This window comes from Falco punctatus, assembly GCF_963210335.1.
Source record: "Falco punctatus genome assembly, chromosome: 1".
Taxonomy (NCBI): Eukaryota; Metazoa; Chordata; class Aves; order Falconiformes; family Falconidae; genus Falco; species Falco punctatus.
In genome coordinates, this window is record NC_137580.1 from 114,083,579 (window position 1) to 114,107,382 (window position 23,804).

Below are 23,804 nucleotides of genomic sequence, written 5' to 3' on the forward strand. Positions count from 1 at the left end.
GTCTGACCTGCGCATCTGAACACATTTCACAGACTTCAGCGAGATATAAGCACAATTTATTCTAAAACAATATTCAGATATATGATCACGGCATGAAGTTAGCATGTAACTACCCACCATAACCTGATAAATGCTGAAATTTATTTGTTACCTATTTAGTGGATTGCAGTTCAGTCAAAAAATAATTCCTAATTTTGATTAATTTTAATTTTGAACCTCCTTTGAAAATATGTCATCCAGAAAGGTTTTACAACAATCTGTGGGAAACCAATATTTTATAAGGAAATCCTAAGAACTTACAGGGCCCACAGTGACAAGCCAGTCACAAATCGCCTTCCTAAGAGCGAACTTCCATATTACCTCTTAGAAATTAAAGGTTTTATTTTAGTTTTCATTCCTGGATCTGCTAGAACCACATAAATATTAAAGTAAGCTGGAAAGTGTATTCTATTCGGTTGCATTTCACAATTTTTGAAGTGCTAAACATTCTTTTCTTAAACAGGCAGAGATGCTAACAGTATGCGGCTTGTTCAAGGCTCCCTGCTGCTGACCAGCCAGCTGGCAGACTAACCAGAATAGATAACCATTAAAAGCACATTCAAGACTTTCCTGAAGACCTCAGCAGCCAGGTGGGAAAGGCAAGTAATGGCACTAACTAAAATGTTGTTCCACACCCAACGGCGCATCTCAAGGAACCTCTGTGGACCTCCTAGGAAATCTGGTCAGGATCAGCTAAACGGGGAGACTGAGACAGGAACACAACCTAATCTCATAAGCCTCATTTCCTTCGGAAACTAGGCCAAAAACATACCCAGAAAACTTATTTACTAAAGCGTTTTCCCAGAGTTTATACAAAATATGGATCTGCACTATTTTTGTGGAAATTAATATCGATAAATCCTGTATCAATGAAGAGAGCAGAAGTCTTTTGGGGAAAATTAACAGGAATTAACAGGAAAAATCCAACAAATGATAGCTTCATAAATCATAGAATAATGGAGGAATTTAAATACTTGAATTAATACATTTTAAACAGATACTGCCTCAGTTACTGATGGAAAAACATTCAATATCCCTGCAATGTAAGGGCATCAGATCTTTCTGCATGCATTACGAAGCCATGCAAAGAGGACCTCTTCATATCACTGGCACAAGAGTTTGTGAGCTGCCTTCTGCTAGTCCTTGTGCCTTCTCAGGTAATTCCACATTCCTTCCACATACCACCCTACCCACGCTCACACTGTTTACCCCTCTTACCTTTCTTATCTCTGCATTCTAGATTCCTCCTGACAGCGTATGCATGTCTCAGGCTTGTCTTAATAAATCCACTGTTGCCCCCTTGTCTTTGGAACTCGGCCCTCCCAGCCTACAACCTCTCTCTCTGTGAATGGAGCTGCAAGAACTTCTGAGGTTTCTAATGGTACTTCCTTGGCTAGAACTTGGTGTCTTAATGCACCCGCTTCATCTGAAATGTTAGCCATGCCTTCCCTGAATCTGTCCCTTGTTAGCTCTTACAATCTTTTTCTCATCTTCTTCTGTTTCTCTTCCTAATTAATTTAATTACTAGTATCACCTTCTTAACTGTTGGTTTTATGCAAAGGTCTGAAACAGAAACATTCATACTTCACCCACCACCTACCTCTAGAGCAATATATCCATAAATTCAGCTGAGCCTTAACTCCTACCCTGACCCTCATTTGTTCCTCCCTCCACTCAGACCCAGTCATCTGCTTCCGTTCAAACAAATTCTACCCATTTTCTCACATTTCCCATCCGTGTCCCATCATCCAAAGCAATCTCTACATATCTTAACTTCATAATGGTTTCTGACATGAAATTCTTACTTGATTTTGTCATAAGCAAACTGGGGAAATGTGAGCTAAATGTAAAATTGGTTGGAATATTCTCTAGGAGAATCAATGGTTTGCTGTCAAAACAGGATTATGTTTCAGAAGAGATTCCACAGGGACTTGATCCGAGCCTATGCCGTTCGATATTTTCGTTAGCAACTGGATGATGGACTAGGGAATATCCTTATTAAATCTGCAAATGACACCAGGCTACGGAGACAGAAGATGGGGGTGATCAGAGCGCTCTGTGACAGAATCAGAACTCAGCAACGATGAACTGGAGAAGTGGTGTGAAACAAGTGACCAAAATTCAACAATGAAAGTTACGTTGCTAGGCAGGAAGAACTACACACAGAAGAGAAAACAACTTGTCCCATAGCAGTTCTGCAGAAAAAGATGCAATGTTTCAGCAGATCACAAACCAAAAGGAAATAAAAAAATCAGGCTGTTGTAAGAAGACAAGTGGTGTAATAGAATTCAGTAACCAGCCCTGAGGCTCAAAGTAACCATTCTGCTTCAGTCTGGCATCTCAAAGCCTTCACTGCAGCACTACCTGCACCCACCGGCACCACCGCTCTCCAAGAAAAAGCTGGACCACCTGGAAAGAGTACGAAGGAAACAGGAACCTGGAAATATGAACTAGCACAGCAGACAGAAGCAAAGAAGTAGTTCAGTCTAGAAGACACCGGGTACATAAAGTGGGGGTGGGTGAAAGAAAAATACAAAGAAAGAGGAGGAAATAATTTGTTCCATCCCACAGTGAGTAAGACAAGACTTGCTGGGCTTAAACAGCAGCAGGGAGACTAGGATTTATATTTCTAACAAAAAGGACGATTAAGGATTATCTGCAGACATGATACAGGTATAGTGATCTTGTCTCAGGGCAAAAGGATGGAATCGGTGAGCTCTCCAGAACCTTTCTAGCACTATTTTCTACAATCCTAGACATAAAATGGAGCTCCAAATCCATCTCATTCGGTTCTCCCACTTCCCTCAGCCAGGACAAAGAAATCATTTTTCTCTCAGGTTGATAGCCACAGTGCTCTCTCCAGCTTCTGCTGTTTTTTAAGTAAGTTGAAGATGTGGTCTTTCTTCATCAGCCCCACTTGTCCAGACCCTCTCTGTTTTGTTCTTGATTAATGTTAACTTAAATTGTATCGACACCAAATAGCATTTTATCCCTCCACCATAACTGGGTTTGCATTATCTTTGTGAGCCCATCACAGCCCACCACGCTGCAGAACCTCTGCACCGTGAACCATCCCAGCCTGACTCTTGATACAACCCTATATTCACAAATTTCACTTTTCTCTTAAAAACTGGAGAAGCTCCTAGTAAAAACATAGATCCTTGCATACTTCAGAGCTCAGATACTAGATTTTGTTTCCCTTTCTGGAACAGCATCTACATTTTTTTTCTTTCAGATCTGTCAGCAGAGAAGGTGCCAAATACTTCTTTGGAGGGACAGATACAAAACCTGTTTTGTGTGATTCAATATGTATTTTTAAAAGTTTTCTTCAATCCCATTCTACATTATTCAGGTTGGTTTCATGTGCAGCAGTCTTGCAAAGAATACTTAAGACTTAACAGCTTTAATATTTTCCTCCCTGCTCTCCTCCATGTTAGCATTGATTATAATTTTAATTTCAAATTCACGATTAATTAGCTGTGCCATTAAAAATGGTACAGTTAATTAAGTTGATAGATTGACATCAACAATAGATTGATAATCCAAAGCAAATATGATGCTCTTTCACTGCAAGTCAAACTCATGTTTACTGAAGGCTGTACGTGCGCACACACGGGTTTACCCTGACCTAACTGATGAACAGAAATTGGACTATACACATCAGGCCTCTAACTTAAAAGTCCAAGCTATGAATCAAGATTCTGGGTAATGGAACAGTTAAATTATCACAGTTACATTTCTTCAGAACGTGAACTGATAACAGATGGTAACTTTCAAGACTGAACAATTTGTCTGTTTTCTTTCAAGCCATAGTTCTCCAATTTGCAGGCAATGTGAAGCTGCATTTATGAATTCATGTAACTCAAATACCAGTATTAATCACGTGCATCTCTCCGCACACAGACTTGTCCAAATAGGCACCCATTGCAAAGCAATGACAAAAATAAATACAACTTGCTAAAATCCAGTCTCTAGTCCACATTTTCCCTGAAGCCTCTGACATTTCAGCACAGACATATTGCATTTAACGTGTCATCAGACATTTAACTTTGAATTCAGACCCCTGTAAACTCAGTTTCCACCACCAGAGCAGGACAATGCACTGACATTAGAAAGCCAACTTGCCAATTAAAAAAAAGAAGCTATTAGAAGTTTTTAATCACTCGTGTTAATAACATTAAGAAACGAGAGCACTAAGAACTGCCCCAATAGGACAGAAGGGAGGTAAGATGAATTGATGAATGCTGAGATGAATTTGCTTGTGAAAGAAACTACCACTCCACAATGAACTGAGAGGACAGCTCTGAATGAAGACAGGGGTGGCTCACAGCTAGTGTTTAGAAACATTTGCAGAGATTTTTCAGGTTTCTGCTGTAAGACTTTCCTATAAAGTGAGTTCAGCCCTCCTCACAGCTAGAGGATTCACATCATTTATTCCTTCCCAGAGTATTTAGAAAAACATCTAAACTCCACCAATTAATTTAAATAAGACCCACTAGGGAAGCACATTATAGCCCACCGACAGGACATGAGAGTCTCAAAAACACACAGTGTCAACAACTGGGTAACACAGTAAAGGATTACACCGTTTTACCAGCCAGGAAGGAGTGACAAGCATGTGCTCCCTCCTTCACCTCTGCTCTCACCCTCCAAAGCCTTCCTAAGCGTTGCTCCAGGCAATGCAACCCCATCAGTAACTAGACAATGAAAGAGTCAGAGAGGGCAGGAAACAGCCTAGGGTTAAATTACACAATGCCAACACTATCATCACAGCAAGTAACAGTGGGAAAATCCAAGCGTATAGTAACAGATTAAATAAATTCATACAGAGTCGTGTAAGAAATCTGGGCAGAACCAGGAACTGAATCCTTTAAGATGACTGCGTGCATTTACTCCCATTAAGACAATGCTTTACACAGTTTTCATATTCAAAAGAATTTATTTTAAAACCAATTTACAAATGGTGCTAAGTCAACACCTCAGCAACATTCTTTTTCTTCATTCAATAGGCCACTTCCAGGCACAGACTGAACAGTAAATAATCTTTACAGTAGAAACGCCATCATTGTTAAATCATTCACACAAACAGATAAATATGAAAATTCACAGTAACCAGTATGCTCATAAGTAATTTACAAATTGAATAATCTCAGCGTTGGCTGCTTTACTGTATACAGGAGCCTAAAATTTCATTGGCACCTTGAGCAGTGATGCATCTACAGGCTACAGTTCACATGAACAAGCCTTGAGACCTGTTTAAAACAATACAGAAAGCAGGGCAATCTGCTGGGTTCTTAATCTTAATCTTACATATTAACGTGTGGTTTTTATATTTAAGTAAACAGAGGCAAAAAAACCTATTATAAACAAACCTGTGCCTTCAGAAGTGATTAATGCCTACACTGTGCCAAACAACTGCTGTCAGAATCAGCCCTTTTGCAACAGAATCCGTTTCAGAGACTCTGAACCTGCTCACCCCATACGGTTGCTGAGGTGAGGAGACGCTGAGGACAAGGCGAGAGTGAATCATAGCGTAAATGCTTCCAGTTTCAAATACAAAAGTGGTTGGGTCCATAAAGAGATGCCTCATATATGCATCATTTCTATCCTGGACTGCTTCTACAGAAATGCATTCAGCTGCAGCGCCCAGCGCACAGATGATACCACACTCAGAACGCGTGTGCTGACCCGTGGTCTCCGCAGGGAAGGCAGATATCCCTGGAGTTCAGTGTCCCAGAGTACAGCCAGTACCAGCGTCCCACCCAGGACAACTGGAAATACTAAGCATCCATGCCATGCCACATACAACCTCTTTTTCCACTCTGAAATCTGAGCTGGAAGGTAGGTAAGGACTCCGGCTATTTTTCTGTAATGCCTAGAGATTGCCACTGTGTGTTTATGGATCTGTATCAACATGTGGACAGCGAGATCAATGGGTCCAGGACACATCAGACCTACCAGGTATACACAAGCAGCCTGCACATCTGCCCGAGATCAACACCCTACCAATGCCTCAGGCCTATAAAGCATGAGAATACAATTTGTATCAAATCCACGCTGGGTCTAACGTAGCCTGGGCACATCAGATTCACTACACACACACACACGCACGCTTTTGTTCTGGAAATCAGAAATACAGTCTCTCACATTATTTTATTTGGTTTGGGGGGTGGATTACAGGGGGGGGCATGCTGCACCATTATTTAACCTCTTTTAGACATTTCCTTGAAAGCATGGTATCAACTGCTTGCAGATTACAAGTCTGCTGGTGAGGTATTAACTATAATTTTTACTGACACTGGCTGTGCTGCTGAAATCATGAGACTACGTATACATGTCAAATTGACTAAAGTCCTGGGTAAACAGAGTCTTGGCTCTACTGTCATGTACATTTATGGTACCAAATGAATACTTTATGTACAATACTAAAATAGTAACAATTTTGTGGGCAACCAGTAAAAGGCCTCTAATTTTGGCATAACCCTTCCAGTTCACACTATCTCAAAAGGCGGCTTAAGAATATGTTTATACTACACTCCTAAAGATAGCGTAGAGATAGCTGAGCTATCATTTTAAATCAGTCAGCGTGAGTAACCAAAGCAGTGCCAACAGGGAGTTCAGCATGGACCAGCTTCCCCTCCTCCCCAGCAGTGTAGATACATATTCGAAGTCTCAGGCAGCATCACCCGGAGAAACTGTTTATATAGCCAACCCAACAAAAGCTAAACCTGAAATATTTTAGCCTTAGATTTCAAAGTCTGGATCCTTAGTGAGTTAACTGAAGAAGTGTTCATTTATGTTTAACGAAATTATTTTAAGAATTAATGCTTTCAGCAAGTAGGTCCTTAAAAACATAAAAAACCCACAGGGACATCGTTACCACTTTAGGAGACTGCACCTACAAAATTTCACAGATTTTATATCTAGACAAAGGTTTGGGGTTCTACATCCTTTTTTGGATACAGTCCCCAGTACTGGAAAGGCAAGCAGTCCTATTGAAACCTCACTCCTTTGCCTTCAGAAATGAGCAACTGAGAAAAATTTGAAGCCCAGAAATAAGACCTAATTAAAGTCATGCTCTAGAGAAAAAACAAAGTACTGCTTAAGTCTGCACAGTGGAAGGGGAGGAGGGGGTGGGGTGGTGGAGAAGAAAAACCACTGAACTTAAAATTTATATTTCAGTTCTTTTGATACTTCCTTTTGAATCTAAACATTTAATATGCAGATAGTGGTTTTCTGCATGAATTTCCCAAAGACAGTCCCTTCACTGTAAGTTTTTTGTTCTGAACGAAGAGTTCATCTACCTGATAGCAAAGCTTGGAGAATCTGAAGAAAACTCTTCATTTCAGATTCAACACAGACTCTGAAGCACATTCTTCATTAACTCAGTTTAAGCTGAACAGATTTTTTTTATGTCTCCAGTGTCACTGCGCATGAATGCCACATATGAAAAACAGGATTTAAATTATTCAGAGACATGAAGACAAGACACTCCAGCAGTTTTCAGACCTCCTCCTTTTCAGATTCTTCAGGATAATTTCCTAAATAAAAGCAAACCGGGATTCTGCAACAATTCTACTGCAGCTAAGATGAAGCCAAAAAAAACCACAAAACCCCAAAACCCCAAACCAAAACCTCAGTGCTCAATTTGTTGAACAGTCTGGCAGAAAACCCCTTTTGTGAGAAGGGCAGAGGTGCAGCAGGTCTGTGAATGACCGGGCATTCCTCAGGAGGCTTTTCACTACCCGTGCAATGCAGCCTTGGCCTCCCTGACGATTTAAGCACTCAAGTTCACTAAAAGAACCAGGACCAGAAAAAGGCACGGAGCAGAGAGGATCCATCTGTCAGTGTTTATAGCCCAGCAGCAGCAGTGTCACTATGCAAAGCAGGGCTGGTGTATTTGTTGTTTTAGATGACAGCTCTGGTTGATCAGCCTGTCACCATAGCAACTTTCACTAAGAACTCACAATGCACCCAAACGAACTCTGAGCTAAATTAACTTATTGCATGTCACCAGTGAGAAATGACTGTTCAGAGGTAATTTTCTGTACTAATATGTAATAGAGTTAACTCTCTAAATTGAATTAAATTAATTAAATGCCACTCCCAGTAAATCAGATTCTATTACATGAATGTTAAAAGAAATTAAAGATGTTTTAATAAAGATTACTAATAATAACTTAATATTATTACTTCATTTTAATTCAAAAATTCTGCTCAGTTTATTTTAGACACACGTCTTCCCCTTACTAGGAAGGAATACCCAATTACTCCACATATATTACACAAGTTTATTTCATGCAGATGTGCTTAGACTTAATCCAAAAGAAACAGCACCAGCATTTTAGATGGTTCACCTGTGAAATACAGTGAGGTTTAATACGTGACACCCGAAGATTTTTCTTCTCCGCACACATGTAAGCTTTCGGTAAAATCCCACGCCTTTAATGGTTGTGTCCAGTTTCCAAAGGGTTTTATTTCTGCTTTTTTGCAGAAAAAAAGAAAACTTTTTGCAATAATACGAAGTGCAAGTAAAGGAAAATACCATGCTTGTCTAGGCAGGCTACAATAACAGCTCTTTAATGGTTTTACAGATCTACCTAACAATATATTAACTTTGTAGTAGTTTTTTGCACATTAGAGGAGAACAGTCAGCTGCAAAGGCAAATCTAAGATGCCCCCAGTGTAAACAAAGGGCAAGTTATAATTATCAGCTGATGGTATTAATGCTGTCTCGATGGCCCTGACCAACTCATATTGAAGGCTCACCAAGATATTTCAGGCAAAAATGGGCCCTATCTGACATTAACCCTCTTCCAGGATTACAAACCACATTATTTACTTTTCAAAAAGAAACTCCATCGCGGTGTGAGAAGGCAGCCACTAACAGCAGGGGGAGCACACGGTATTTTCATATCTGCCACTGGCCACCCTGGTGACAATGACACCAGTTCAAGTTCTGTTAAACACCCACAGGAAAGTCAAGGCTTCCATTAAAAGAACATGGTAAACAACTATTAATTTTTTTTCTGAATCTCAGTTAAAAAACAGGCATAAAACCAAATGAGAAAAGCAAGAGTGCATGAATGCAGCGACAATCCAATGGAGCAGAACAAGGTAAGCTTTGCAACATCCCGCCTGCATGGAGGCATCAGTAAAATGGGATTATGGATTTAAGTGTTCATTGTTACTCTGTATCTAAATTATTATCCAGAATTTCTAAGTCAGAACTAGAATTTTAAAAAAGTCTTAGTAGCCATAATAAGGCACCAAATCACAAAGTCTTCATATTCAAAAATATATTTTAGCATTCAGGGAACAAGCTGGAGAAATGCCATACATGCTCATGGAATTGACTTGGTTATCCTAGCACTGCACAAAAGCATACCTGAATGGACAAGACACTGTAAGACATCAAGAGATAGTGAGAATACCTTGTTTAATTTATAAGAAATTAAATCAGTATTTTGGAAGCTTTAAAACACTTTCAAATTTAACTTTAAACTTGATAAAGGTATTGCTACTATACCTTCCAAACTTTCAAGAGTTTTAGTTCTGTGTCAATAAACAAAACCATCTTCACTCTCTACCCACCTTCTCTTTATTGCTTTTCTTTTCAGAAGAATGTAAGCAAGTTGTACATCTACAGGTGACATTCTGACATCATTTCTCTATTTTGTTTGATGTTCGTGCCCCCACCATAGCCAACCATGACAGAAGCTCTTCTTCAAGCTGAAGTGATTTTCATGGCAGAAGTCTCTTTCTTGAAGAGGGAGTGACTTAGAGCTTCCCAGTGAGATCTAAGCAGTCCTCAGCACAGTCCTTGCAACTACTCAAACAGAAAAAGGATAACGACCACAAACTCCGCAATGGAGTTTAGGAAAAATCTTTTCCCAGAAAATGCACCTAAAGCTTTTTGAAAAATCTATTCTGAATAAGCCAGAAAGTGATCCCAAATGGCCACAATGAGTCAAGACGTTTTCTGATGCAAGCCTCATTCACCTACAGTAAAAGAGCAGAAATCTGACCTGGCTGAGAGATCAGCTGTGTTTCACAGCGAAATACTGGCAGAGCTACAGGCAGGCTCTCTACAGTAAGCAGTACATTGTAACAAGGCAAAACAGACTTCTGAGAAGTACACTAAAGGGAAGGTGAGGCAGAGATGTGGGTTCTGGAGTCTCCTGGTTAGTGAGGGAGAAAAAAGGCGAAGAACACCCATGGATCCTTTTCTGGGAAGAAAGAGCTCAATGACTGAGGAGGCTGAAGAAGACTTTTCATTTGCTTTCCCATTATGAATATTGGACAAGATTAGAAATAACTATATAACAAATAAAAATAAATTATTACTCTTGGAAGATGGCAGATACCAAGGTAAGAATTATGATGGAGCCTATGTCAGAAACATAGCATCGAATACCTTATTTTCTTCCTATTTCACCCTGAAGACTTTCTCTTGTTGAGGGGGAAGTCACTGCTCAGATGCCAGAGCAAACGGAAGGGAAGGGCCTCCCTCATACGTACATCAGAAAAGAACTGAAAATGCAGCAGGGACAGCCTACCACCTCCAGCAGTCAGGAAGTTTTCTTATCATTTGTTTATCAGGCCTAAACAACTTCTGCAGAAACTGTTGGGAAATTAAAGTAAATAATGAATTTAAATGCATGCTTCAGAGGACTATCTGCAGAGGGAAAATGGTTAGTGATCTAAGAGGAGAAAGAAGAAGAGATGAAGAAGAAACTCCACAGTACCAATTCAAGATCCTCACAGAATTAAGGGAAGAAGGCATCTGAAATCTGGGAGCATCTTATAGGAAGACGAGTTGAGGGACAGATAATGAGAAAAATCAGCAGCAGCACTGCTATGAAACAGCTTGGATTACAGAGGCGTAATGGAGTGAGCCTGAGAGGCACAAAAAATAAGCCTCAGATTTTACTTGTAAACGGCAGTACGTTGCAGTTACACAGGTTAACTCAAAGGTCACTTAATAATCCTTAAATTACAGTGTGCTGGTTTTGGCTGCGATAGAGTTAATTTTCTTCACAGTAGCTAGTATGGAGCTGTGTTTTGGATCTGTGCTGAAAACAGCATGGATAACGGAGGGATGTTTCTGTTACTGCTGAGCAGCGCTCACACAGAGCCAAGGACTCTTCTGCTCCTCACCCACCCCACAGCGAGCAGGCTGGGGGGCACAGGGAGCTGGGAGGGGACACAGCCAGGACAGCTGACCCCACTGGCCCAAGGGATGTCCCATACCATATGGCATCACGCTCAGCAGACAAAGCTGAGGGAAGAAAGAGGAAGGGACGTTTGGAGTTACGGTGTTTGTCTTCCAGGTCACTCACCATCATACATGCTGGAGCCCTGCTCTCCTGGCGATGGCTGAACCCCTGCCTGCCCATGGGAAGTGGTGAATGAATTCCTTGTTTTGCTTTGCTTGTATGGGCAGCTTCTGCTTTACCTATTAAACTGTCTTTATCACAGCTCACGAGTTTTCCCACTTATTCACCGATCCTCTCCCCCTTCCCCCTGTGAGGCCAGTGAGCAAGCGGCTGCATGGGGCTGAGTTGCCAGCTGGGGTTAAACCACGACATACAGAAACTGCATTTAAAAAATAATCCTGGACTAACCTAACTGGAAGGAGTTCCAAAGCAGAGAAACATAAATTATTATGGTTTGGAAAACTGCTTGAAAACACTAGCACAAGGCACAACTAAATGGGCTGTTACGTATAAAAGAGGATAGACAGAAAGGCCCCTGCAGGGGAGGGGAAAGATCTGCTGTCCACATACTGGGCAAATCAGCCAAGAAAAAATGGGCTTAAGTTACAGGAAAAACTGTTCAGGCTGAGTACGAAGATGACTTTCCAGAAATAATCAAGACATCTTTCAAGAACATCTGATGGGCCTGTCTGGCAGTGGGGAGATGGATAAGACAATTCCTTCCTGCTCACCTGAAGGGATATATCTAGTCCTACAATTCTAAGACTTCAGTGTGGCATTTTAATTTTTAATGTAGTTGAGGACTCACCAGTTCTGGAGCTTAGGAACTCATGTGCTTCCAAACAGAAGTTCATGAGAGCCTGCCTGGCCTTGGAAAGATGAAAGGTTCAGCTCCATAGAGATGAATTAAAAAAAAAAAAAAAATCTGAAGCAGCCAAATCCGAAATTATGTCAGAAACATTAAAAGCATCCTGAAAACAGGAGGATGGATCTTCAGGAAACTCTATGATAAGACAGAGAACTTCTTCTGTTACCAAGGGAAGAGGCAATCATGAGCTTAAATCATGCCTCAAGTTCAGCCGTTCCCCTTGGGCAAAGAGTAATAATGGTTGCTGACAAGCTTAGGGCAGCTGAGGAGTGTCCAAAGCATTTCGTGGTACTATTAAACGCAGGTCCCACAAGAACTGCTTAGTATGAGCCACTGCTGCCACGACACAAAGCCAGGGCTGGATGCTTAAAAAGAAAATCACCTCCTTTCATGGTGATCTTGGACCTGCAATCAACCTCATGAGTAACCACCTCTTAGGATGCTAACGCACACTACACCACCTAAACCAGTTCAGGAGTAATCTGAATGGTCAGATGCACCAGGCAAGCCTGGCCAGAATGCTTCAGAGCATTCACCAGAGTGTGAGCTGGTTAAACAGACATTTTAAGTAGTCCTGTAGGATTTGCAAAGTATGGGCTACCACCTTTAACGACTCAGGAAAAGCATTAAAATCATCTAGCAAAACACAGGGAAGTCAAGAGGCAGGCCAGGTTCTCAGAGCAGAGGAATGTTAACACCAGATAGTCAAGGTCCCTCAGGCCAAAGGCTTCACACACAGCGTCGAAGAATCAGAACACCTCTTCGTTTCCTTCATTTTCCCAAGACAACCCTCTTCAGCATTTGTAGAGTAACTACCCCAAGAGCATGTACTAGAGTTACAGTTCGAAGCTGTTTCCATCCTTCCCAAGGAAGGGAGCAAGAAACATTAGAAAACTGGCATCTCTCTCAGAACAATCATTACCAAACTGAGCTAATGCATTTCCTGAGGAACCTCTCTTCAAGCTTACAGTTCGCAGATCTTACAGATATTATATTTATATGCAATACAAGCCTCCTCAGGGTACTAAGATGATAATCTAATAATGGAAGGTGGGCCGCACACTGCAAGTAATTCAAAGCTGACAGGTTTTCATGGAAAGGCATCACAGCAACCAACAGTTTCCCATGAAACAATGACCTAAGTGAGACAGTCCTCAGGGAAGACAAGAAACTGCCTTCATGTACAAGTTTCTTTAAAAGAAGGGTAAAAGCAAGTGACAGGCTTTAATTTTGAAAGTAAAGGGAGGGCCACACTGATAACATAGGTGAGCTGTGCCATAAAGCCACTTCCAAGAGAAAAACAACCTCAAGACTCTGCTGGGTGGGCAAGAAAGCTAAGCGATGCAGGTGGGTGTTCCCCGTTATTATCACTAGATACAGAACATAGTGCTGGTATGTTAAAATGGAAAAATGCACCTGGTCTCTAGTACTGGGGCATATATGCTCTGATGGACAACAAATATCAGACAGCATTCTGTTTATAATTAGAAAACAGTTATTTGACAAGCAGACCGATATAAGAACATAATACATGCTATTGTCTGAACTGTTGTGATGCCAGAAAGTGCAGCAGTTTGACCGTTACACAGTCTACATGCTTAAACACTGCATTAGGCAATGCCCATTACTGGAAAAGCAGTCTATCGCCGAGTATGAAAGCACACACTGTGGGCAGATAAATAACCATAAAACAGCATGCAGTTTGATCATAACTACCACTATTATCATTGTGTAGCTGTGATAAAATTTATATTCTAGAATATTCAGTTGTCAACAACTGTACTGGCAGTTGTTTTGTTTTTCAGAAAGCAAGCCAGGGATTTATCTGACAGGCATTGCCCACCAAGGGGCACCCTGACAATTAGGTCTAGATGAGAAAAGCCAAACTGGTGTTACTTAATTTATCCTTATTCTCTTTGCACAGAGTACTCTTGTAGAGATAATATCCCAGGCTTGATATTTATTTGACAATGGACAGATGAAAGCATGTAGTCCTACTGCCTTTAAGCAGGATATCAGTCCTTAAAACATTCAGAGCATTTGAAAAATACTTTGTCAACTGTGTCTCGTGTTGAAAAGCTCCCAGTTTTAAAACTAAATATATACAGGTCAGGCTGTTGCCGTCCTCAATCTGATAAGCCCAGATCACTTTCTAATGGCGGAAATTGAGAAAAGGCAAACCACAGGGAAGACTAGAGCAATATTCTGTCTGTATTTGTATTATAAGCACATGCCTAAATTTGCATGATGGCAAACTACAACAGAGTATCTCTAGGAGTAAAAACTACCTCTGAGGAGTAATAAGAATTGTCAAGGATCTCTGACTTGAGCTCCTACCTACTTTTCTATATCCAGCCAAGGAATCTGCAAAGCTTACAAAGCAACCACTGAATGGGACCGGAGGTGCTTACTCGAGCAGTAAGAAGCAGCAGCAACTCTAGGCAAAGCACTCTGCACCTCTTCGTAGGGCAGCTGTCCTGTAAATGCAGCTCAGGGTAGGAGCACATTAGGAAGAATATCTCTCATGGTTTCCATTTTATTTTCAAGAACCCCTGGAGTTTTGCATGTGTTTGTTTTTCTTTAAGACATAAATGCTTTTGCCAAAAACCTTTAATAATTGCTTTGGTGCCTGAAGACCGTTCATTTAAAAGCTAAGGGATCTACACAGCTTCACAAGAGCTACAGAAGACCTAAACCTTCAGAACAGTCAGTCCTTGGTTGCAGGGTCAAGGTGTCCAGCCTTGACAAACCCTCTCCTGCAAAAAGACACCGATTCTCAATGCTACAACTTATCACTAGATGGGACTAGCAAACCAGCAAGGACTAACACAGAAAGCGCTCGCAAATACAGCTTGCAGTTTAGTAAAGATTATCCATACACTTACTTGTTACCTTCAATTTTTCTCCTTTGCTTCATAATGGCAATGTTCATTTGAAGCAAGATATTCATAATGTTGCTTACAACTTGTGAGAGCAAAGAGTGTATTAAATAGCACTGAACTACTGCCACCACAACTCAAGACAGCATGTCACAGCCAGCCCACCCGAAACAATAAGGAGGAAACCAAAGTTTTTTTCTGTACTAGTTAACTCCAAGCCTCCCAGCTCATTCTTCTTGCTTTGTCTCCTCGAATATGCGAATTTCTCTTCCTGCGCACTCCAATCTTTGTATTTTCTATTCCTTTTCACCCAGGATTATGGCAGGGACTCTACAAATTATCTTGATACTGTTCTTTGCAGATTGTAAAATCATAATCACTTCTCTATCAGAGAAGTGATATCTTGCTTATAAGAACAAATTCATGTTTGTTTAAAGATACTTATAATAGCAAAACATCATGATGATAATGTTTATCAAAAAGAAAACATTTTTTTAAATAAATCCTTAACATATGGCAATAGGTTATCATTGCGTTATCAAATGACTGCATATTAAGACCTAATTGAAGAACTTATTACAGTGCTCCCCCTCCTCCTGCAATGATGATTTATGGCACATTTTGTCACTACAATGTTCAGCAGTTCAGTACAAACACAGCACTTAACTAACAAGATGGCAGAGGCAGATATTCAAGCATAAGCTATAAATACTCAAATGAGTCAGAGGTTGTAAGTCTGTTGTAAATCATACCTCATTTGTAGGTTGAAACACATTTTCTAATCTTATGTATGAACCTCTACTGGTTCCTACAATAATATGACACAATCTAGGAAAACTCAAAACTTTTTTTTTTTTAAAAAGAAAAGACCGATTGTGTTACTTATGACTATATACTCATGACTATACTTAAAATACTGATTAAATTCTCTATAAAGTTTAGTTTTCCTTACTTCCTACAGTATTACCATTAAACATCTGTAATATCTACCTCAGCCAGAAAAAGCACATCATCAATGTACATGAAACTGCATTTCTGTATGAACAGAACTAAGCGTTAGGTTACAGGAAGGTAATTCACATCCAAACAAGTTCACACAGAGAACACTAACAGCCTATTTGGGCAGGGTAAGTAAAGAATCAATTTAAAACGATGCAACCATCTACATGGTTGATTTGGAAATGAAAATACCTGGCTTTCAAGAAAGGGATTCCACTGCTTCTGCCATCCAAACAGAAATGCCAGCGCAGGTGACAGGATCTCAGATCTTTCCCTTCATTCTTTTTTTCCTTTTAACTCCCATTTACAATACAGTTGACCATGCTCCTCCAGATAAAATAGACAGTACTGCTTGTAGTATAAAAAAATGCTAGGCAAATTTTAAAAATAATCTGAAGAAAGTATGCCAACACTTGCGACACCATAAATGGCTTATCAAGCAACCACATACTGTTAAATGCTTTCTGTTATTTTTAAGCCCCCCGAAATAAAACATGTTAAAGTGTCTACCTTGGCAGAATAATGTCTCAGTCTGCTAACAACCTTCCTGACTCTGCAAGTTGCATATTAAAATCCTCATAAAATGAGGAGTCTCAAGACGAGGGGAAAGCTCCAGAAACAGAGCACAAGTGGGGAATGATGTTCAGCTCAGGATACACTGCACCACCTTAACAGAGGATGGGCAGCACTGGACAGGCTGCTGAATCCCAGGATTATTGCAGCTATTCCATCTCGTGCAATCCTGCTTCGGGAATCCCACAAGCAGTGAGCTGAAGTTCCCATTTTCCCCTTGGAAAGTCCACATCTCTCTTCCATGCCCCATGCCACGAACACGCTAAAGACAGACCTACAAGTACCATGAAGTTCAAAGAGGCAGAGACTGGCCATCTGCTTTAGACTAAAGGGGAAAAAAAAGTATCTTCCAGATTAATGTTTCTAATCAAATGTTTACTGAAGTATCTCCTATGTTAGACTAAAAAAATCTTTTTTACTTCTGTGCTTGCAGATTTAACACTTACCTTCATTGTAGATAATGCTGGAGAATTGGATAGGTATTTTGCTTTTCAATTACTGTGGCAGATGTCTGAGTAACAACCCACTTAAGCTATTTTATACCAACACTTCAACTTTTAGACATAGAATTCAGCTGGGATGGGAGTAAAGCAGTAAAGGAACAGTTCACCTATGTGCTGACTAAACCTGAACAAGATGGCTAGAAGAGTTAGGCAGCAAAATACGTTGACCTCATAGTATTTACCACAAGCATCAGTCTCTTAGAAGTCCCCTGTAGTTAGTGAGTAACAGCCATTTACCATACTAGTGACTATTTACCAAACAGTACAAAACTTTTACTGGTAGTTACAGCTGAGTGTTTTCATTACAAAAGCCCTTATACACAAAGTTTCTTTATGAAGTGCATATAAACTGGCAAGAGTTTACATATTTAAAATAAACACTAATAGGCTGTGCTCAATAGTCCTGTTCTCAAAAAAAATACCATAAAAGAACAGTAATGTGGAAGCACAAATGCACAGTGGGCAATAAAAACATGTTGATTTCCCACCTCATCTAATTCTGCAGTGCTCCTCTCCAGCTGAACAGGAAGACTACTTTCATTTGTTTTCAAGTAATTGAGAAACATTTCAGCTACTTATCAGCTCTTCAATCTTTTTTTCCTTTCACACATTCCCTAGAATTGTTGCCAACAGGGTATTTATAAGAGTCAGCCTAACAAAAATACTCTGGCAGACAATGTTGCAGAAGAAAAGTAGAAACTGAAGCAGCTGTTATGTAGAGAAGACTTTAAAGAGTTGGATCCTTGTTTAAACAGAAAAAAGTAATTTGTTTAAACAGACACAAGAGCTGTGTAAGGGACCACTTCCTACCCCTGGACCAGTAACTCCAGAAGCAGCCACATACCTTTCCTCTATTGGTGGAACACATGTTTATTTTGGAAGGGGTTTGTGTTCCACATCACAAATGGAAACATTCAGCTCAGTCTGAGGCCTCAGAGCAGTATTTAACTGACAACACACCGTACACCCCCCCACAGGAAACCTCCTTCCTCTTTACTAGTTTCTCTTTCCAGAGGCCTCACCAGCGACTGAACATGCAACAGCCAGTACCATCTTAGAGCTAATTATTACTACACATACAAAGCCTTTGAGTTAATTATTAGATAGGACAGTATCTCCACATTTTCCATTGTGCTAGAGAAGTAATTCAAAATCTTAACATTAATTAAAAAGCACCTTGATCACAGCATATGTTTTTAGTACAGAATAAGCCATGGGCTAACTTTCCTACTGCTTAACAAGTCCCACTGTTTGTCCCATCCTAGCTACTACAAGAAAGCACCTTCTGCTTCAAAAATACTGCTGAGAGCAAACAAGAAACAGAACAAACACACTGTCTCCAATCAGCCGAAAAACAAAACCAGAAAAAATCCTTCCATATCCCATATGTGTAACAGTTTTCTCCAATATGACCCAAACAGTGTTAAGCATCAATCACTGCTATAGCAACCCAGTTGCACAACTGAATGACACATACATAAAATGAAGCGTGGGGTTTTTTTCCTAAGTTACCACAAGCAGCTACATTAAGTCACATTCATAAAGATCTTGTCCTTCTGAAATCTAGAATAGGAATGTTTTGCAAAAGGTTCAGTTCCAGCCTAGTTTTAGTCTTTGACTTAATACACCCTGTACATTGGCATGCAGTACCTGCTGCAGTCAATTCACCCAGTTTTACTGTGTTATCCTGTCTTTACAAAGAATTTAATTGCTGTGTCCCAGATACGAAATAAATAAATTCAATTATGATCCCCGTACTGCCTTTTAATTCTAGTAACATTTGTCATTCAACTTTAAAAATGTATCAAAATAACATACTTAAAAATGTATTAAAACAACGTAACTTGGTGCAGTACTGAATTAAAAGTTTACAGTCAACTTTGAATATTGTATGAAAAATATTCATTCACATTTAGAATTAATATTTTCTATATTTTAAGAAATTCCTGCTACCTACCATAAGCTTGTGTACAACCCTCTTAAGGATAAATGTAAGAAAACCGCATCATGAAGTGGAAATAAGACATTCCCACAGAGCAAACTAAAAGCATCTAGCAGTTGCCTGCCAAAGGCAATTAGAAGGGTCAGCCACATGGCTGTAATTAGCCACTGTAACCACTGCCCCTTGTGCTGCCCACGAACAGGAGCCATTTGGTTCCTCTACAGGCCAGGTCAACTCTTTCCAGCAAAGCCTACAAAAAGGTGCATTGCTGCTTCTGATAGATGAAACAATAAAAGCTAGGACTGCTTAATCTTTAACATAACTACTGCTACTTACTGCTATCTTCTGCCCAATTCATATTTTATAGCAGTAGCACGGGATGCCTAAATACAAAGATAATGGACAAAAAAAATACCCCAAACAGATGGAGGAACGCATTCCCTAAATTTGAAAGAAATTAGCTCACAAGTGTACCTGAAAACCTGGAGTTACTATCGTGCTACTTTTGAAAACTTAAACTTGACATTTTCAAGCAATTAAAAACAAAGCTGTCACAACAAAGACAGAAATAACAATATCCCACAGAGGAAAGCAGAGGCACTGTGTTTCAATATTAACAGAAATGAAGAGCCACTGTATTAACACCTGAAAATTAACTTAGTTACTTTGACAGCAAAAACATCCACCATTGAATTATGACATTAAAAAGTCATTATAATACATTATAGAACAGTGAAACCTTTTCACACAGAAATGAGTGGATACAGAGAACAAAACACGTAGTAGCGTGGAAACAGAAATATTCCATTTAGATAGAAATTGCTCTGATGTATCTTTAATTCTGAATTTTTTCATTCAATGAAGATTTTGAGGGGCTTAGCTATTTCTGCTACCTTCTTCTCCTGACAACAAAATCCACTGTTACGAACTACATGAGATCTTACAGGGCAGATGCAACACAATTCAGATGAAAATTTTCTAATTTCATACTTTCTATGAAAGAACAATTTGGAAAGAAAAGGACATAATTTCAATAAATTACTTGTTAGAGTTTCTTTGTTATGGAGTTAAGACTATTTTTCTGAATGCAGTATTACTGAAGCAATACTTAAATTCTGCTGTATAAACACATAAGAAGTGTTTGAAACATAAGTTGTTTTGTCAACCCCATATGTTAGGCTTGGCTCTTCTCTAAATTCCCAGTCTTTGGGAATCTGGGAAGCTGTACTTGTCTGTCACCTAATTACCCAGCAATAAGTAACAGTGCATATTAACTCGTTCAGAACTGTTCCACAGCCCTGAGTTCTGTGTGGTGCCATGTAAATCAAAGGACAGACCAGCTAAAACAACTGTTCGCCAACAGTTGCAGAAGAGAGGCATTACCTTGACTCTCTTCCTCACCCTTTTTGAGGCCATAGCTTCATTAACATTTCTCCTAGAGCACCTAGGAGTTCACTGCCCCAAAAAGGAGAATGCCTTGCTCATCTGTGCTGCAAACCAGTTCAATTCACTCATGTAGAAAACCCACATGGAGAGGAAAAAAGGCAGTGAGGGAAACAGCTTTCTTCTAAGTTCAATGAGTTGAATCATGCATGCAGGGGGAGAGATTCACCACCCTTTTTGGTGGCAATTAGTTGTCTCTGAAACAGATAAATAACTACTAGCAACTAAGTAGAAAACTACATCTGTCTTGACATTAGACAAAAAAGATGACATACATTCTTATATTTCACGGAAATTTAATCCATATATTCTTGTCAAAAATGTGTCACGTAATACCTAGCAAGATAAGCAAAGAAAAAGCTTATGCTGATAATACAAACATAGTCAGCTCCTTCAACAAAACTCTACGAACAGAATTATCCTGGTAAGATATACTCTCCCCATTAAAAAGATACAAGGAATAGAAAGTACAAGCACATTTTTTAAATGAACTTACAAAAATACCAAACGGTTCACCAAGAATAAACATGAATTTACCTTTGGTTTTTTGTTCAGCAGCCTGAAAGAAGAAAAGAACAAAACAAATCAACTACTTAATATTCAAAATGATACCTAATGATTATAGGGCTGCAGGTCTAACTTTTTGCAGGAACTGCTTACATAAATCAGCATTAGTCTGAACTAAGGATTGGAGAATGTTAGTTTAAATCCAGATATTAGGAGCATATACCTCGTCTAATGGAACAGCTACACTTGGCTGATGGAAGCCAAAAGCAGAGGCCAAAGAGACAGTATAAATCCTGAACCAAATGGTACATTTATGACCTTTTTAACACTCAGCAGAATTGACTTCCATGCATTGTCCTGTATCCTTTTGAATTCATACACACCATTATCTTACATGGATTAACTGCACGTTTTGTGAAGACCTACCCTTTCTAATCCATTTGGAATCTATCCACTTTTTTTTTTTTTTTTTTTAATAATGCCTAGTTTTTAACCTGGAAAAGACAGTGATCAATTCCTATCCACATCCTAAGGACCATTTAAGATTGAAACTATGTAATCCAGGAAATGAGACAGGAAAATGCACACCACAGAAAATGCGCAATGGCCTCAGAATCCACAGTCACTTCAGTATCAGTTGAGACTAATCCAGTTAACTGTGCATTGACGCTGATGAGGAATATTCACGTGACACAGCTGTGGGAGCAGTAACTTAACATCAGGGGATGGTAAGCAGCTTGGGAATGCTAATGAACTGTCACAACTGCTTTTACAGAGATTTTCTGACCGCAACCTCACTCAAAGTCAACAGGACTTGCTCACTTGTGTCAGAATTATTCACAGAGTTAAAACCAGTATCTGTACATTACATGTAAAACTGAATATATCATTTAAAACAATAAAATGAACAAACCTTTTTCTGAGCACCTTCCTTCTTTTTCTTTTCTTCCTGCTTTTTCTTTTTCTTTTCTTCCATCAAATGTTCCTCTTCTTGTGTTTCTTGTTCTTTCTCCCTATTAAGAATAAAGGTTGAGAAGAGCTTTTCAATAAGATGAAGTTTATCTAGGAAGGTAAGCATTCCATTCTTATATTGCTAACTTTCTACATCTCAAATCCAAAAAAGGCCACTTCCAATGCTGTAATAAAATAATTATTTAAAAGCTCTTCCAAAATTAAAACCAATGTCAAATAAAATAGTAGTCGATAAAATTTCAGAAAGAATACAGTTTATTTGGAACATCTTTTCACATTCACTCAAAAGTATTACTTAATATTAGCACATTCTAGGGAAAGGAAGTTTGGGGGGGGCACGGCGGAAAAGAGGGAGATGACACTGAACAAACCCCAAGTAATTAATGCAAGTTCTGCTGGCTTTCAACAGCTATGATTCACAACACACCTTAAAGATCATGAGCAAGCACATTATTTTCCAGCTATTTTTCTTTTTCTGATCAAACACATACTGTATTAATTTCTCATATGCATCAAATTTGTTCTCAAGGACTTGTAAACTAATGCCCAGATTAATTCAAATCATTGTAGCTTTTGTCCATCCTATAAATTCTAGCTGAAGAATTTGCATGAATACAAAGCAAGACTGTTCCAGCAGCATCTTGGTTAAAATTTAACCTAAATTGTCCCAAATCAAGAAGAACATCTATTTGAAACCCCACCATCTATGTTTTCTTTGTCCAGCACCATAATAAATGGCTATAACAATGACTCTCCCCAACATCCTTCCAAATAAATACCAATGCAAATTAATTAATTTACTTCTCTATAACTATTTTATCTTCCTTGACAGCTCTGTAGGTTTTGATCATTTATTAGCCTGACAGATCTTCTGAGAATACTCAGTTTCCTGTTGGGCTGAAACCATTACTATTATTATTATTATTGTGTTTGAGGTCTTCCAATTATTCAATGAGATCACTTCTAGCTTAACTTATTATTGCTTTACATTTAACTTACTAAAGTCTACAACCCTTGCCTTTCGTTGTTTGTTAAAAAAGGTCTTTTTAGCTACAAAACTCTTTGCTCAATTGTTTTATCACAACAGGTCAGGGCAGGGGAGGGCTTCCCTTCACCTACAGGTAAAAGATACTCCAGATTTTGCTCATTGTGTCTTCAAACATTCCCCATGAAACTTTTTGCCTTTTAACCGCTTCTTTTATTTTCCTTTTATTAAGTTTGCACATGCTTACATAGTTTCCCTTTTTATTAATAAAAAGGAATATTGTAGTAATTTGGGGGCAATTTTGACTGTTGAAGGGTGCCCTGGTTTTTTCACTTGCCTGAAAATACTGATTTTGGCTTTAGACATAGATGCTTTAATGCTTACAAAGATCCTGCACAGCGCTCCAGACTAAACCAAAAGGAGCTTCCCTTTTCCGTGTGTTACACAGAATAATAAACATTACAGTAAGCAATACAGAGAACTAAACATAGGTGTTGGTGCCCTTTTTAGACACTTTACAGCACTCAAACTATTGACAGAAGCAGATATTGACAGATATGGCAAGACCCAGACTCTGGAACAGCAGGCTGGAGGTCAGGCACATCTGGAAGTGCTTGGTGCACAATGGGAGGGCTGGACATCTGAAGTGGCATTAGATATCTGTATTTTAAATACTGAAGCACCTTCTGTCATGACAAAAAATTCATCACCTCCATACTTGCTCAATTTCATGCCAATTTCAAAGGGCCAATTTTCAAATATTGTACTGTAAATCAACGTCTGAGAAACATTTTGCTCTTGAGAGTTACAGTTGGGTATTTGTATCACATACGTCATACTGCACTTAAGAGTATTTAAAATTGTACTTCTGAATG

General features: G+C 39.3%; 1 protein-coding gene across 10 annotated transcripts in view; it reads right to left on the reverse strand.

Moving 5' to 3' along the window:
* Positions 1-23,804, reverse strand: part of TNRC6C (trinucleotide repeat containing adaptor 6C) — a 334,947-nt gene that overhangs the window by 67,081 nt on the left and 244,062 nt on the right. For all 10 annotated transcript variants that reach the window (XM_080393279.1, XM_080393276.1, XM_080393286.1 and 7 more), the window contains 2 exons: positions 21,886-21,985; positions 21,003-21,024 (listed from right to left, as the gene is read on the reverse strand). In XM_080393279.1, the coding sequence (XP_080249405.1) occupies positions 21,003-21,024; positions 21,886-21,985 (122 nt within the window). The remainder of the gene's footprint in view (positions 1-21,002; positions 21,025-21,885; positions 21,986-23,804) is intronic.